The sequence below is a fragment of the Astyanax mexicanus genome, chromosome 1 (assembly GCF_023375975.1).
Source record: "Astyanax mexicanus isolate ESR-SI-001 chromosome 1, AstMex3_surface, whole genome shotgun sequence".
Lineage (NCBI taxonomy): Eukaryota > Metazoa > Chordata > Actinopteri > Characiformes > Acestrorhamphidae > Astyanax > Astyanax mexicanus.
Genome location: NC_064408.1, coordinates 115,653,488 through 115,668,216, shown reverse-complemented (window position 1 = coordinate 115,668,216; position 14,729 = coordinate 115,653,488). Strand labels below are relative to the sequence as shown.

Genomic DNA, 14,729 nt, shown 5'->3' with positions numbered 1-14,729 from the left:
TATTGTGAGATATTTACACATTATTTTGAGATACTATGTTGTTATTTGGAGATACTAATTCATTATTTTGAGATATTTAGTCATTATTTTGAGATACTAGGTTATTTTTAGGTGTTAAGGTGTACGTTTCTGATACTAAGTTATTTTGTTGTTAAATACAGTCCTTCCTCTGTTCATCAAAAGATGGCCTGGCCTTGTTAGGTATGGATGTAAGGTAACGCTGTATACTGTAATACTATCAATCCTCAAAAACATTAATCCCTGGTCACTAGTACACTGTTGGTAGATCACACTGTTTTGATTTTTTTAACTCAGATTTTATGTATATAATACTATTTTTTTATACTAAGAGTTTTTCTAATATTCAGTAAAAAAAAAAAATATTTTACAACATACTGAATCGCGATACATATTATGTTGCTATATTGTCACAGTCACCCAAAAATGTAAAAAAAAAAACCAAAGGAAGGACAGGAGGAAAAAAAATTATCCCAAGGAGTTTAGCTCATCTTCCACCTTAATCTAGAAGTGACTAAGATACCTGAAATCAGGTGTGCAAAACTCTGCAAAGTTTGGTTTGTTGAGAAGTTTGCTGTTAACATATGAAAGTATGAGACTTTCTGATATCTCTGTCTTCACAATGTTTGAATTGTACTTGTCATTGAGCTTCAATAAAACAAATAAAGAAATAAAACAAATAAAAAGTATTAAAAATCAGTTTTTCTTCCTTGACTGTGTATGTGTATCTCTGGAACAAGAAAAGAAAAAAGAGAAATGGTTCAGTGATAATAATGTATCAACAGTTTATTCTCAAAAACCTTTCCAAAAAGAAAATTCAAACCATGTGTGATGAACATTTGATGAAATGTTAAAGCAATCTGTTCAAATGAAACAACAGCAACAAATACTTAACATAGCTCATCAAAAAAAAAAACAATTTACTACATAGTATATAATCTGACTGCCAAGGCCACATCTCTACTGATACTTTAAGTGCTGTGTCATTGAAAAAATATCTAATTTGCCATGTTTTTTCTTGTTTGTTTCATAAAATAAATAATAATTTATCAGATTATCTAGAAAATACAGTTAATGTTTTACCACAATCTGTCATTAAAATGTTAATCATCAATAAATAAAAAACTTAGTAACGTTTTAAAGTCATCGTAATGTGTTAGTGGGTAAAGCAAAAAAAAAAAAAATGTAATAAATAACTTGTTGCTGCCAACACCCCACTCATACTGAGGAAAACACTTTCATCACATTTTAAAATTGCATTCACAACTTTAAAATAAATTCTACCTTTTTTGTTCAGTTTCCCTCACAGTTCTATACATTTAATTGTACATCTTACTGTCTGAGATGTTCACACACTGATTCAGAGTAGTTAAGTGAAAAACCCTTCAATTCAGAATTGTTGTTCACAGTAGTGGTGAAAAGACTGCTGTAAAACTACAGCTCAAAAGATATTCTATGTACAGTATTTTTCGCACTATAAGACGCACTGGATTATAAGGTGAATTATTAATAAAAGTAAATTTTCTGGTCTATTTTTTATACATAAGGCGCATCCGATTATAAGGCACATTATGCAACATTAGTAAAGAACAGAGGCTGGATCATTTTTGTCTAATATAGAGGGCTCTTTGATTTTTGTATTTTACTAATTTTACAAATAATATATTTTATATGACTTTATTTATATAGTTTGGAACACATTAAAGCCTGGTTTTCACCACCACTGTAAAGAAATCAGTCAAAAAGTTTATGATTAATTATTTCACACCAAACTACTCTGAATGATTATATTATTAAATCTATAGAATTTACAAATAAATTAATTATCTATTAATAAAATAATTAACCATATAATACCAAATTGTATCTATATTTGGGCAGAAACAATAAAATATCTTTTCCAATTTTATTTTGTATAATTAATGTTTCATCAGTTGTTTATTGCTCAGTCCAAATGAACTGAAGCTCAAGCACAGGTCAGAAATGTAATGCTTTTATCTAAAGATAAATGCAGTGAGATTCCCCTCTCACTCAGTATTATAAAAGTAAATTAAACTCAAAAGGCACAGACTACAGTGTTTAACAGCTAAAAGTGTTGGTCACATATGTTGGTAGTGTTGTGTATGAAGGAAAGCTTCCTGGCACGGTGCCGTTTTGAAGCCTCTCTCCAGGCCTTCCTCTTCAGGTTCTTCATTGGTTCCGGAAGATCTGCTATGGTCTTTTTCCTGCTGAGATACCTACAGACGATAAGCAAGATATCAGCCACATCAAGGAACAATGTCTTATGTTTTTTTCCTGTAAAAATCGAACAATACAACAAGTTTTATTATTGATTAAAGACTCTCATATTCCTTGTACTGGAATCAATCTCAAAAAAACAAAACATCAAATTGAAATAAATCTATGGTATTGCTCTTAAAAAATGAAAAGGACCTTTATTTTAAAGTTTTTTTTACTGCCATTTAATACCTTATACGGTCCTTCTCCTTCAACATATGGTACTTCTCAGGGTCAGCTCGGATCCGTGCTCTGTACTGCCTCACTCTCTCCCTGCTTGCCAACTTCTCTGTAAGCACATAAATACAAACTATTATTACAACCTTTATTCAGATACACTTACCGTATTTTTCACACTATAAGGTGCATTTAAAATCTTTTAATTTTTCCAAAAATCATCTGTTTCGCCTAATAATTTGGTGCGCCTTATGTATGAATTCTACCAGTCAGGTGTTAAGGAGCAGCAAAGCCACACAGTAGTATACAGGGGTTTCAATTTAGTTAGTGGTGTTAGCCACTAACCGCTAGCTAATATTGCCCCGACTTACCGGACAACTCAGGGTTCCTCAGTGCAGTGCTGTCGGGTGGCATTTACTAGCGGTTAGCCACTAATGCTAATGCTGCTGCACCCAGCCTTAGAGGAAATCTGGAAATCTAAGCTTACTGTACATAAATGGAAGCGCTTTACTCACCCAAATAAACATTTTACAGGAGAGAAATCTGTGTAGATTAAAATCCAGTGCAGGATTTTAAAAGTGTTTTTTTTTAATTATAAATTACAATAATTTTTTTTTTTTCTTAAAAAAAATAGCTAGCTACCCCCCACCACCACCCAGCGGCAAAACCTGCTGAATTAGAAGGAAAAAAAAGGTGACACCCCTGTTCCTTATTAGTGTTGCATAATGTGCACCTTATGTATAAAAATAGACCAGAAAATAACTGTTCATTGATAGTGTTCCTTTTAATCCGGTGTACCTTATAGTCTGGTGTACCTTATAGTGCAAAAAATACAGAAGTGTTTAGTGAAATAACCCTGGGGTTTAATCAAGGTTTTCATGCATATTGGCATGTTTTCCTCCACCAGTCTAACACACTGCTTTTAGATAACTTTATGCCTTTACTCCTAGTGCAAATATTTTGATGGCTTGTGATCATCAATCTTCCTCTTGATTATATTCCAGAGGTTTCATCATTTTAAATGGTCTATTTTTCCCAGAGCTGTATTTAAAAAAAAAAAACTCAATGACTCAATGTTCCTCTTTTAACGTTCTGGGATTTCTCACATTTCTCACACTAAGTCAGAGCTTAGAGTTTGATCTAAGTAAGGCTGTGGTGAATTAAATTACCCTACACTATAACACAGTGGAGGTAACTGGGAATGGCAGCAACTTGCTCTAACAGTGTAAAATGAGATACACAGTGCTCAGAGGCCTGCAACTTTCTGCAGAGCCCAACACTACAGACCTCTAAACTTGCTGTGGTACAATAGATCGGCTCAGGAACAGTAGAGCTTTAAGAGCTTCATAGTGGTATTTCATGGTCAAATCTAAAATGAAAACTCAAACTTTGTTTTGGCTATAAACTGCATAATAAATGTCTAAAGGAAATGCAATATGAAAATGCAGTATGCACTTAATTTTTCTTTTCAACTGTGATAAGATATAGGTGTGACGAAATGCAAATAAAACGGGTAAAGAAAAGCCAAAGTTTTAGTTTAAGATTCAGTTTTTAGCCCTAAATAAAACTAAAAGTAAAGAAATAAATGTAGAGTCTAAAAGCGGAGAGAGTGCGCATTTCTAGCGCAGAAAAACGGGGCAAAGAGTCTAAAAGCGGAGAGGGTGCGCATTTCTAGCGCAGAAAAATGGGCCAAAGAGTCTAAAAGTGGAGAGAGTGCGCATTTCTAGCGCAGAAAAACGGGGCAAAGAGTCTAAAAGCGGAGAGGGTGCGCATTTCTAGCGCAGAAAAATGGGCAAAAGAGTCTAAAAGCGGAGAGAGTGCGCATTTCTAGAGCAGAAAAACGGGCCAAAGAGTCTAAAAGCGGAGAGGGTGCGCATTTCTAGCGCAGAAAAACAGGGCAAAGAGTCTAAAAGCGGAGAGGGTGCGCATTTCTAGCGCAGTTAAACGGGGCAAAAGAGTCTAAAAGCGGAGAGGGTGCGCATTTCTAGCTCAGAAAAACGGGGCAAAGAGTCTAAAAGCGGAGAGGGTGCGCATTTCTAGCGCAGAAAAATGGGCCAAAGAGTCTAAAAGTGGAGAGGGTGCGCATTTCTAGCGCAGAAAAACGGGGCAAAAGAGTCTAAAAGTGGAGAGGGTGCGCATTTCTAGCGCAGAAAAACGGGGTAAAAGAGTCTAAAAGCGGAGAGGGTGCGCATTTCTAGCGCAGAAAAACGGGCCAAAGAGTCTAAAAGTTTCTGTAATTGAGAAGTTTTATATTAAGAGACAATTAGAAAAATCTTAGTTTACACAACACTGTAAAAAGATAAAGATAGTCAAGTAAAATGGTGTGTAAATGAAATAATGAGGAAAAAATAATTATTTAAAGTGGTATATTTCATTATTTGTTTTATTACAGAGTGTGGCCTGTGACTTCAAATATAATTCTTCTTCTGGCCCCCAACAAAAAAAGTTTGGACACCCCTGCTCTAAACTGACCATTTAAATCCAGTAATCAGACACACAGACAGACAGACAGACACACACACACCCTGTCTCTCTATGGCTGCAGAAGAAGATAATTTGGAAAACAAACAAAAAACTGTGACTCAGAAACAATAGAGCTTTCAGAGCTTCAATGAATTGGTTCATTTCCACAGCTAAGTAGCATCATCCAAGCCTTATATCACCAAACTCAGGGCAGGTGAGTGGATATTTTAGACAATGTAGTGTATATAATGGGCAGAAAACATTGAAACCTAAACCACACCCCTCAGAAAAGTCTCCCCCAAATCCAACACAGCTACATACTTCTCTGCAGACTGGAAGCTGTAGGTGCATCATCTTCACGGATGGTGTGGTTGAGGCTGCTGCATGCTCCACACCTCTGCACAGATATGATCTGCTGCTGCTGCTGCTGCTGCAGCTGCTGCTGTACATGTGGGTCACCACTAAAGTCATCAGTCAGGACAGGGTACCCACAGAAAGCCACAGCCTCTACACAGCCTTCCTCTGCCATTTCATTCTTGATCCAAAACGTGTCTTCATAGTTGGGTTCCTCTTTGAATAGTTTGAGGTCTGAAGCTTCCAGGCGAGGCTCCTCACTCTGAGAAGATGCCACAGCTTCTGATGCTTCTTCTGCTCTTGTTTGTTCTTCTTCTTTATTGTCCGTAACTGAGCTGAGGCTGAGGCTGGTCTCCGGAGTGAAGGTCAGGTCCGCGGAGATTTGGTAGCTCTCCACGGAGCAGGTGCTGTGCTGGCCGGCGTGGAGCTGATGCTCAGCCGCCTTCAGCTTCAGCTTCAGCTGGAAGTTCTCCCGCTCCATCTCGGCCAGTTTAAGCTGATAGCGCTGAGCTCTGTTATCGCTCAGGTCCAGGAACACCTTCATAATGGAGAGAACCGCGGTCCTCACGGCTGTCTCGATGGCCAGAGCCTCGTCCCCGGTCTGGGGGAGGGCGGGCAGGGCGGGAAGGTCCGTGCCGGGCTGTGAGCTCATACTCCCGGCTGTAGATACAGAGCTCAGCCGCGCTCTGACTCTTCACTTTCCGGACTAAAACGAGCTTAAAACGCAGCGCTGGAGCCTCAAAAACAGGCTGATTAATTCTACACAGAGGCCGCTACTGTAAAACCCCTGTTAGAGGCGTTTCCGCGCTGTAAATATGAAGTTATAAGCTGGTTTATTAGCTGTAATAATGCTGTATTTCTGCCGCTCCGCTGCTGGATTTGAACACTGCTGTGTTTACTTCCCCTGGACGGAGGATTCAGCTGCTACTGCTATTATACAGCGCCACCTACCGTCAGACTCCACCCTGCACCAAACTACACTTATTTATATACAGCTCTGGAAAAAAAAGTAAAAGACTACTTAATTTTCTGAATCAGTTTATCTGATTTTACTATTTATAGGTTTATGTTTGAGTAAAATCAACATTGTTGTTTTATTCTATAAACTACAGACAACATTTCTGCTAAATTCCAAATAAAAATATTGTCATTTAGAGCATTTATTTGCAGAAAATGAGAAATGGCTGAAATACAGTTTTTCTGGATTGTTTACACACATTTTCTGAAAACATGCCTCATATTCTCAGAACTCTACACACAAATCCAACAAACACGCACACAATGGGCAAAACCCTTCAATTCTCCTGCAAAATGAAACTTTACATTCAAAACAGTGTTATCTCTTCACAAAAGGCCATTTTGTGTTCAGATGACACACACAAACTATCATATGAACAGACAATTAAAAAAGCATTTAAACACTGATGTGCTCAGTGTAAAACACCATTCTCCATTCATCATAATGACTTTTTGTTCAGTGTTACACTTACTACAGACATTAAATACATAAGTGCGTTGTAAAATATTTTAGAATATTGTTTTTATACTTAGAACACACAAATATACTGTAACAAACATGTTTTATTTTTCCCACAAAACAATGTACACAGTGTACATCCCAACCGACACAAAGTTGCACATACAGTGCAGAAGATTTTACTGTATACAGTTAATAATTAAAAAAAACAAAACAAAATAAACTATGCTGCATCCTCTCTTCTGTTTCGGTCTGGCCACAGCACCTCATCTACATCACAAGCAATGTTTTCCCTGGCCAAGCAGCGGGGGCAATATCGCCTAGCATGGCGAATCCAGCCATGAAAAGCATCAACTGCTATATCTCCACATGCGTCTTCCATAGCTTGGAAAAGGGATATACATGTTTCTGAATTTAGGTCGTACACTTTCCATCTCCAGGCAGAAAAAAAATCCTCAATAGGATTGAGGAATGGAGAATATGGAGGGAGATAAACAACTGAAAAGCGTGGGTGGTCAGTGAACCAGTTATGAACCAGAGCAGCCCGGTGGAAGCTTACGTTGTCCCAAATGACAACGTACCTGAGCTGCTCTGGGTCATCTATCTGATCTGGTGGAATGAGTGTGTTGTGTAGGGTGTCCAGGAATGTGATCAGATGGGCAGTGTTGTAGGGGCCAAGGGTAGCATGGTGATGGATGATGCCATGGTGGGTCGTCGCTGCACACATTGTGATGTTCCCTCCGCGCTGGCCAGGGACTTCAACAATGGCACGCTGGCCGATTATATTCCTTCCCCTCCTTCGTCTTTTTGTGAGGTTGAATCCAACCTCATCAATGAAGATGAACTGGTGCTCCACTGCATCCACCTCCAGCTCAAGGACTCTCTGAAACACACATGACAATATCAGAAGTAGACATGGAGCGGTCACTATTGTGAAGCACAATCATTGTGATTACAATATAATAGAAAGTAATATGTATGATTTATACAATGTTGACAGTATGCATCAAGGGTGGGAATGTATAGGACGTACTTGCACATAGTTATATCGCAATTCTTTGACTCTTTCTGAATTGCGCTCAAATGGCACCCTGTACACCTGCTTCATCCTCAGTTTATTTCTGTGCAAGACACGGTCCAGCGTTGATAAACTTACCCTATCAATATTTTGAAATATCTCATTGTTTTCTATTATTTTTCTTTGTATTTGCCGTAAGGTAATGGCGTTATTTTCAAGAACCATGTTCATGATCTCTGTTTCCTGTTCAGGAGACAGAAGATGGCCCCGTCCACCTCTTGTTGGTAATCTTTCAGTTCTGCAATACAAAGAGTGCAATACTGTAAATACTGTGTAGGAATACATTTCCCAAATACTCGAAACACAATGTCCTACAGAACAGTCCACAGGTAATACTGTACTACTGTACTCATTGAGTACTGTATTGATATGCAGTACTGCAGTTTTGTAGTGAGAGTAGATTTCTTACCTATTCTCATTGCGGAAAGTCCGGATGATGGATGCTACAGTGTACCTGCTCAAATTTGGCTGTACTCTTTGCCCAGCCTCCCTCATTGTTAGGCCATGGTTGACCACATGGTCAACCAAAGTGGCTCGGATCTCATCAGAAATGATTGTCCTTGGCCTTCCTCGTCCTCCCCATCGTCCTCCTCTTACTCTCACTCCTCTGGCTCTGCCTCTGTTTACAACATTGGCCTCCATTGCTCCAAAACAGAAGAGCTCACCTGTTGCCCTTTTATGCTAAAGCTCTGATTGCTGAGTGGAAACATGTGTGTTAGGTGTTTGCCCATGTGCGGAGTCAGTGTGCATAGTAGGGCAATTAACTTTAGAGTTTTGAATAACAGTGTGTTCCTTGTGAAAACAAGAGATTTTCTTCATGACAATTGTGTGTAGAGTTTTGGAAAAAGTGTGTTTTAGAACTGCAATTTGAGTGTAAAGCAGGAATTGTGCTTGTAGTTTAGCAGAATTGGTTCAAGGGTTAGTGCGTAAGTTACATGTTGTGGTCATTGTGTCCCAAGTACCAGAAATTGTGTGTAAACAATCCAGAAAAACTGTAACAATAAAAGACGCAGAGCTTTCAGACTTCAAATAATGCAAAGAAAACAAGTTCATATTCATAAAGTTTTGAATATGAACTTGTTTTGAAGAGTTGAGAAATCAATATTTGGTGGAATAACCCTGACTTTTAATTAAAGCATGTTCTCCTCCACCAGTCTTACACACTGCTTTTGAATAATTTTATGCCTTCACTCCTGCTGCAAAAATCCAAGCAGTTCAACTCAGTGTGATGGTTTGTGGTCATCCATCTTCCTCTTGATTATATTCCAGAGGTTTTTTAATTTTCAATGTACTACAAGGGCTAAAAAAGTTGTGCTTTGAAAATGCTTTTTTGTGAACAGTAAAGATTATTTCTAAAGACTTTATGATCTGATCATAGTGTTTTCCTTTTTTCTATGCCGTGTGTAATGACTGTTCAGTTGTGTTTTCATTTTGATTGACTCAGGGTCTGATCTGAAACATTGTTAGCTTTTGAGCACAGTTTGAACTGTATTGAGGCAGTAGTTTGGTTTTGCAATAAGATTCAAAGGGTTTGTGAATGTAGTTTGAAAACTGAGTTTTGTGTTTACAGTTTAGAGACACGGAGGGATGGTTTCCAGAAATGTGTCTTGGCAATTGAGAAAAACTGTAAGGGTGTATAATACAGCTCTGTAAAAAAAACAAAAAAAAAAAACCACTTAAAAATGATGAGTTTCTTTGATTTTACCAAATTGAAAACATCTGGAATATAATCAAGAGGAAGATGGATGATCACAAGCCATCAAATTTTAATATGTATTAAATTGTATTAAATAATGGTAAAAAAAAACATGACCAGTTGACTCAGTATAATATGAGTGCATATTTATATAATTAAAGTAAACTAAGTAAAAATTAGTGAGTAGCAATAATGTTTTCAATATTTACTGTGAATGAACACATTTTACACATATAGAAGAATGTTAATCTTCACTTTAAAATACTTTTATACAGTTTTCTTTAATGTGTAAAGTTTTTTTTACCCTGTCTGTAGTGCGGGAAAAAAATCCTAACTGCTGTTAAAGCACCATCAGTACTTGTCCATTAGGGGGCGCCGTTGTATAAGTAAATTGCTGTCTATTGATCTTCAGGCCATTCATATAGATTAGTATGGGAAGTAGAAATCAAACTGGCTAAAATTTAATTCTAAATACATTTTTGATACTTATTTTTTCCACACGTGTAAAAAATATCATGATAAGATTAAAAATAAAATGTATTAATGTATTGATTCACTCAAGCACGTGTAATCTGTGACAAAAATAAACTTTAAATGAAAAAAAGCCTTTTGTCATTTGTCCTTTTGATTAACGTACCAGGTTTATTCCACCAAATATTGATTTATGAACTCTTAAAACTTTAGGAATATTAACTTGTTTTCTTTGCATTATTTGAGGTCTGAAAGCTCTGTATCTTTTTTTTATTTCAGCCATTTCTCATTTTCTGCAAATAAATGCTCCAAATTATACTATTTTTATTTGAAATTTGGGAGAGATGTTGTTCGTAGTTCGTACAATAAAACAATATTGTTCATTTTACTCAAACATATACCTATAAAATACCCAAAATCCGAGAAACTGATTCAGAAACTGAAGTCGTCTCTATCAGGGTCCAGGTAGCTGATGGCAAGCTACATAAACAGGATTCAAACCGGTGATATAGTGCCTTAGTCCGCTGAACCACTTGCAGACCCCTAAGATTGTTATTTTAATCACTTGACAGCACTAATATTAACTAATATTAACAATTTAAATGTATTTGAGCAGACAAGAAATGAAATATCTTGGGTTTATCCTGCCTGCAGTAAAATTAAAATCTAATAAAAGTCGGAATATGACAGAATTTGGCCTCTTTAATGATTAAAAAGAAAGGTAGGAATTGGCTGGTGACCTCAGCACTCAGTTCCCAGTGCGGTTTGTGTGACATTTGCGTAGCAGTCGGTGGGAGTGTTGGTTTTTTATCGGGCGGCCCTCGCAGCTCTGAGGGGCCTTATCACTCTTGAGGCTGCTTTGCCGAGTTGTTCTGTGAAGTGACCCGAATTGTAAAGCAAAGTGGTGGAGGTGTCGTGGAGTGGTAACAAGAGTGTGTATCTGTGTGTGTGTATCTGTGTGTGTGTGCGTGTGAGGTGTGGAGGTGGGGTGGGGGGCTTGCCTTTGCCTTGTATGTTGAGAGTGGATGGAATGGAGAGGGTGTTCAGAGGGAGGGATGCCATGTTGCAGCTGTGCGTGTGCTAGAGTGTGTGTGTGTATGTGTGTGTGTGATTAAGAGAGGGGGGGAGGCAGGAAAGGTTCAGAAGTGTTGGAGCAGAAAATCTCCCCTCTCTCTCTCCTCTTTCTCTCCCTCCGTTTTCCTTTCTCTCCCTCTGTTGGCCGGGGCCAGACGTAAAGCAATAGCAATTTGTGCGATTTCACAGCTCGCTGCCTTCCAAAAAACTCTGACAGCCTTCTACTGAGAGAAAGAGAGAGAGACAGAGAGAGAGGAGAGAAGGAGAAAGAACGAGGGATGGAGAGAGAGCAAGAGAGAGAGGATGGATACAAAAAAAGAGAGAGAGAGAGATGGAAGCAGAGAGGCGAAGCCCAAACAGCTGAAGATTCGGAGAGCGTTCAGAGATGAGCGGATTAAACGTGTCAAAGTAATTTAACAAATACATCCAAATTAAAGCTGCAGAGGTTTTGCTGGACTCTTCTGAATCATAGTACACCACCACCGTTAATAATAAAACTGACTATGTTCCAGGTAAACGTTCAGATAGCTGTACTCTATTCAAAACCTTTCCAACAAAAAAAAAACGACAGCAGTTTACCACAACTATACAGCGACCTGTCAGTTCAAATTAACTCATTTTGAGTGTATAAATGAGCCAAACTCTTCTGTAAAAGTCTTCTAGTTGATCTTTTAACAATTTTCATAAGTAAAAGTAAAGTAACTCCCAGGTATCAAACCCAAAACCTTACCATCAATGGCCCAGTGCTCTAACTATGACCAGTGCTCACCACAGCCCAAAAGGGCTTTAATTAAACACTCAATTAAACATTTAGTTTAATCAACACAAACAATCGGCTACCGGGGCCCTGAAAGAGCACAATTGGCCTTGCTCTCTCTCTGGGTGGGTAGAGTAGATGGTGCTCTTTCCCCTCATCACTCCAAAAGGTGATGTTGATCAGCACAAGGCTGCGTCTGTGAGCTGATGTATCAGAACCGAGTCGCTGCCCTTTCCTCCGAGTGCCGTGATGCTACTCGGCAATGCTGCATCAGCAGCAGTTCTAAAAGAGGCTGAAATAACATAAAAGGGTGTCCTGCGACGTGTACTAAGGAAGGTTAAGTAGGAAATAACTGTATAATAAATATTGATTTAATTTATTTAGTTATTTTATTACAGCTGTTGAATTTGTGTTATATTTCAAAATATGCTGTGAATCTTTTCACACAACTCTATTTTCCAGCTCTAGAAATTTGCTGTGTGGTTTGAAAGTTAATTACTTGCATTTTATATTAAATCCAGCCAAAATATGTCCCCCTTTTTTATGTTTTGGGTTATTATTGTCAGCAAAACCAGTTGCTATCAATGCATTATACAGTATTTTGCACATCCAGATAAAACCTGTAGAGTCTGCTAGACACTTTTAAATTGTAGTACATCATCAACAATACAAGACAAGAGAAGCACTAGCTCTGCGGGTACTTTTTATTTTGTTTTTGTTATGTTGGTGTTTTTGTCCCTTGTTTATTGTCTGGACCCTCACATGTGCTTGAGAGCTACAAAACCAGCTAAGTACTAAATCTGACCCTGAATGGGACCTAATCCCTGCATCTTCTCATGTGGTTCCACTGATCAGTGGGGGGCTAGTTGGGTGGCCTGTTCGGTGCTGAGTAATTAGAGATGTGTTGGTTTAAAAGTCTTACACTGATAGTTTAGCTGAAATCAGATTTATACAGTATATTGTTTGGTGTGTTATCCCAAATTTCATTCTTTAGTGTTGTGTTGGAGCTGTGAGGCTAATGTAGCCATTGCAAGTGGTGGAAGTGCTTATTATCATTGTGCAAACTGCATGTCTTAGCCATTAAACAGATGCCTTAAACATTGTTGAGTTGTTTAGAAATTGCTTACTTTCTATGACTGTATACTTATAGACTTACTAGCTACATTTTCATCTACTTTCTGCACATAATAAAATAAAATATCTAATTCAGTGAAAACCCTTTAGTTTTTTGCCGCCTAGCATTCATTTTCCTCAAACCAACTATACCCTGTTTACCTAAGAAATACAGTGCCAAGAAAAAGTATGTGAACCCTTTATGAGAGTGTCTGTACGTCAGCTGAAACTCTGCAGTAGTTGGGTCATGCAACAGGACAATGACTCAAAACACTGGAGCAGGTCCACAGCAGAATGGCTTATGATAAACAAAATCTGCCTTTTGGAGTGGTTAAGTGAGAGCCTTGACCTCAACCCAATAGTGCTTTTGAATAGACATTGAACTGTCCAAAGAATATGACAAAGTTAAAGCAGTTCTGCAAGCAAAATGGGCTAAAATCCCTCCTTAATCATGCACAGTATTGCTATTGTTGACCCCCTCCTGGTCAACCAGAAGGGTTCACTTACTTTTTCCACTGCCACATGTTAATTGAGTGTGTTTTTAATAAAGACCTGCAATATATATTTTTTTGTGTTATTACTTTAGGCACATTATATTTGTCAATACCTTTTATGTGGATGAAGATCAGATCACATTTTATGACAAATTGATGCAGAAAACCATGAAATTCCAAAGGATTCACATAAAAAGAAAGTGTCACCTTTTTCTTGTCACTATAAACTGAATGGTCAGTAGTATGTGGACACCCGTCCTAAGTATTGACTTCAGGTGTCTCAGCCCCACCCATCACTGGCAGGTATAAAATTCAGCTCATAGCCAAGCTCATCTCCTCAGGCAAACACCTGCAGTAGAACAGGTTGAGCTGAAGAGCTCAGTGACTTTAGGCCTGGCGCTGTCATAGGTCAAGTCAGTTTTTCTGGTTGGATGAGATGGTTTGGAGAATTTAGTGTGGCCTGCACTTCATCACCTCTAAACACTTTTCTGAATAATCTGAATGCCGACTGTCAGCCAGCTCAGACAGCATGCAGAGGTGGACCTGTTATGAAAAAGATATGGCACTGTTGGCCCACTGTAGGCACTGGCAACCTGCATGTGAGCCAAAAGTGGCCCATTAACTAAAAAACACACATTTAGCCCACAGTTATGGTTTACTTTTGACACATACCAATATATACTATGTCATCAAAAATAAATAAATAAATAAAATAGAATATAAATGAAAAAAGTGACTTTATTTCAGTAATTTGGTTGAAAAGTGACCTATTTTAAGTGTTTATTTCTTTTATTGTTGATGATTATGGCTTACAGCCAATCAAAACCCAAAAATCAGTGTCTCAGAAAATTTGAATATTATATAAGACCAATTGGTACTTTTAGCAGTGTGCCAAATTCTGCTGGAAAATGAAAGCCGCATCTTCATAAAAGTTGTCAGTAGCAGAGGGAAGCATGAAGTGCTGTAAGATTTTGTGGGAAAACAAAACTGCACTGACTTGATAAAAAAACACAGTGGATCAACACCAGCAGATGACATGTCTCTCCAAATCATCACTGATCATCAGTAGATTTTACATTTCATTTAAAAATCAAGGGAGCAGAGTCTGGAGGAAGAGTGGAGAGACACACAGTCCAAACTGCTTGAGGTGTTAAGTTGCTAGTATGAAGTTTCCACAATCAGTGATGGTAGGTGTTATTGTGTGAGTGAGGCTAAACACTGGCCAACATGCTCATAGCAAGGCCCTAAGAATTATAGAAGTTTAAGTGAGATCTGATAGT

General features: G+C 38.1%; 2 protein-coding genes across 3 annotated transcripts; both read right to left on the bottom strand.

Annotated features, from left to right (window-relative positions):
• Positions 1 to 778: 778 nt before the first annotated feature.
• LOC103038334 (uncharacterized) lies at positions 779 to 6,214 on the bottom strand. Of its 2 annotated transcripts, XM_007242153.3 has the most exons (3): positions 5,257 to 6,207; positions 2,488 to 2,584; positions 779 to 2,255 (listed from the first exon to the last, which is right to left on the bottom strand). In XM_007242153.3, the coding sequence occupies exons 1-3, from the start codon at positions 5,939 to 5,941 to the stop codon at positions 2,105 to 2,107; spliced, it is 933 nt and encodes a 310-aa protein (XP_007242215.3). In that variant the 5' UTR covers positions 5,942 to 6,207; the 3' UTR covers positions 779 to 2,104. The 2 variants fall into 2 exon arrangements, with proteins under 2 accessions (XP_007242215.3, XP_049323615.1); XM_049467658.1 differs by lacking the exon at positions 2,488 to 2,584 and having other exon boundaries at positions 2,097 to 2,255; positions 5,257 to 6,214.
• Positions 6,215 to 7,116: 902 nt separating this feature from the next.
• Positions 7,117 to 8,560, bottom strand: LOC125801069 (uncharacterized). Its single transcript, XM_049476648.1, has 4 exons — positions 8,254 to 8,560; positions 7,800 to 8,082; positions 7,348 to 7,649; positions 7,117 to 7,150 (listed from the first exon to the last, which is right to left on the bottom strand). Exons 1-4 carry the CDS (start codon positions 8,484 to 8,486, stop codon positions 7,117 to 7,119), a joined length of 852 nt encoding a protein of 283 aa, XP_049332605.1. The 5' UTR covers positions 8,487 to 8,560.
• Between the last annotated feature and the right edge of the window lie 6,169 nt (positions 8,561 to 14,729).

What these genes read in the sequence shown, in the direction of transcription:
- LOC103038334 (XM_007242153.3), bottom strand. Translation starts at nt 5,941, where the DNA reads ATGAGCTCACAGCCCGGCACGGACCTTCCCGCCCTGCCCGCCCTCCCC. An exon ending in AGCTTCCAGTCTGCAGAGAA is followed by an intron (nt 2,585 to 5,256) that starts GTATGTAGCTGT and finishes ATGTGCTTACAG; the next exon opens with AGAAGTTGGCAAGCAGGGAG. An exon ending in AAGGAGAAGGACCGTATAAG is followed by an intron (nt 2,256 to 2,487) that starts GTATTAAATGGC and finishes TATCGTCTGTAG; the next exon opens with GTATCTCAGCAGGAAAAAGA.
- LOC125801069 (XM_049476648.1), bottom strand. Translation starts at nt 8,486, where the DNA reads ATGGAGGCCAATGTTGTAAACAGAGGCAGAGCCAGAGGAGTGAGAGTA. An exon ending in ACTTTCCGCAATGAGAATAG is followed by an intron (nt 8,083 to 8,253) that starts GTAAGAAATCTA and finishes TTTGTATTGCAG; the next exon opens with AACTGAAAGATTACCAACAA. An exon ending in GATGACCCAGAGCAGCTCAG is followed by an intron (nt 7,151 to 7,347) that starts GTACGTTGTCAT and finishes CCCTTTTCCAAG; the next exon opens with CTATGGAAGACGCATGTGGA.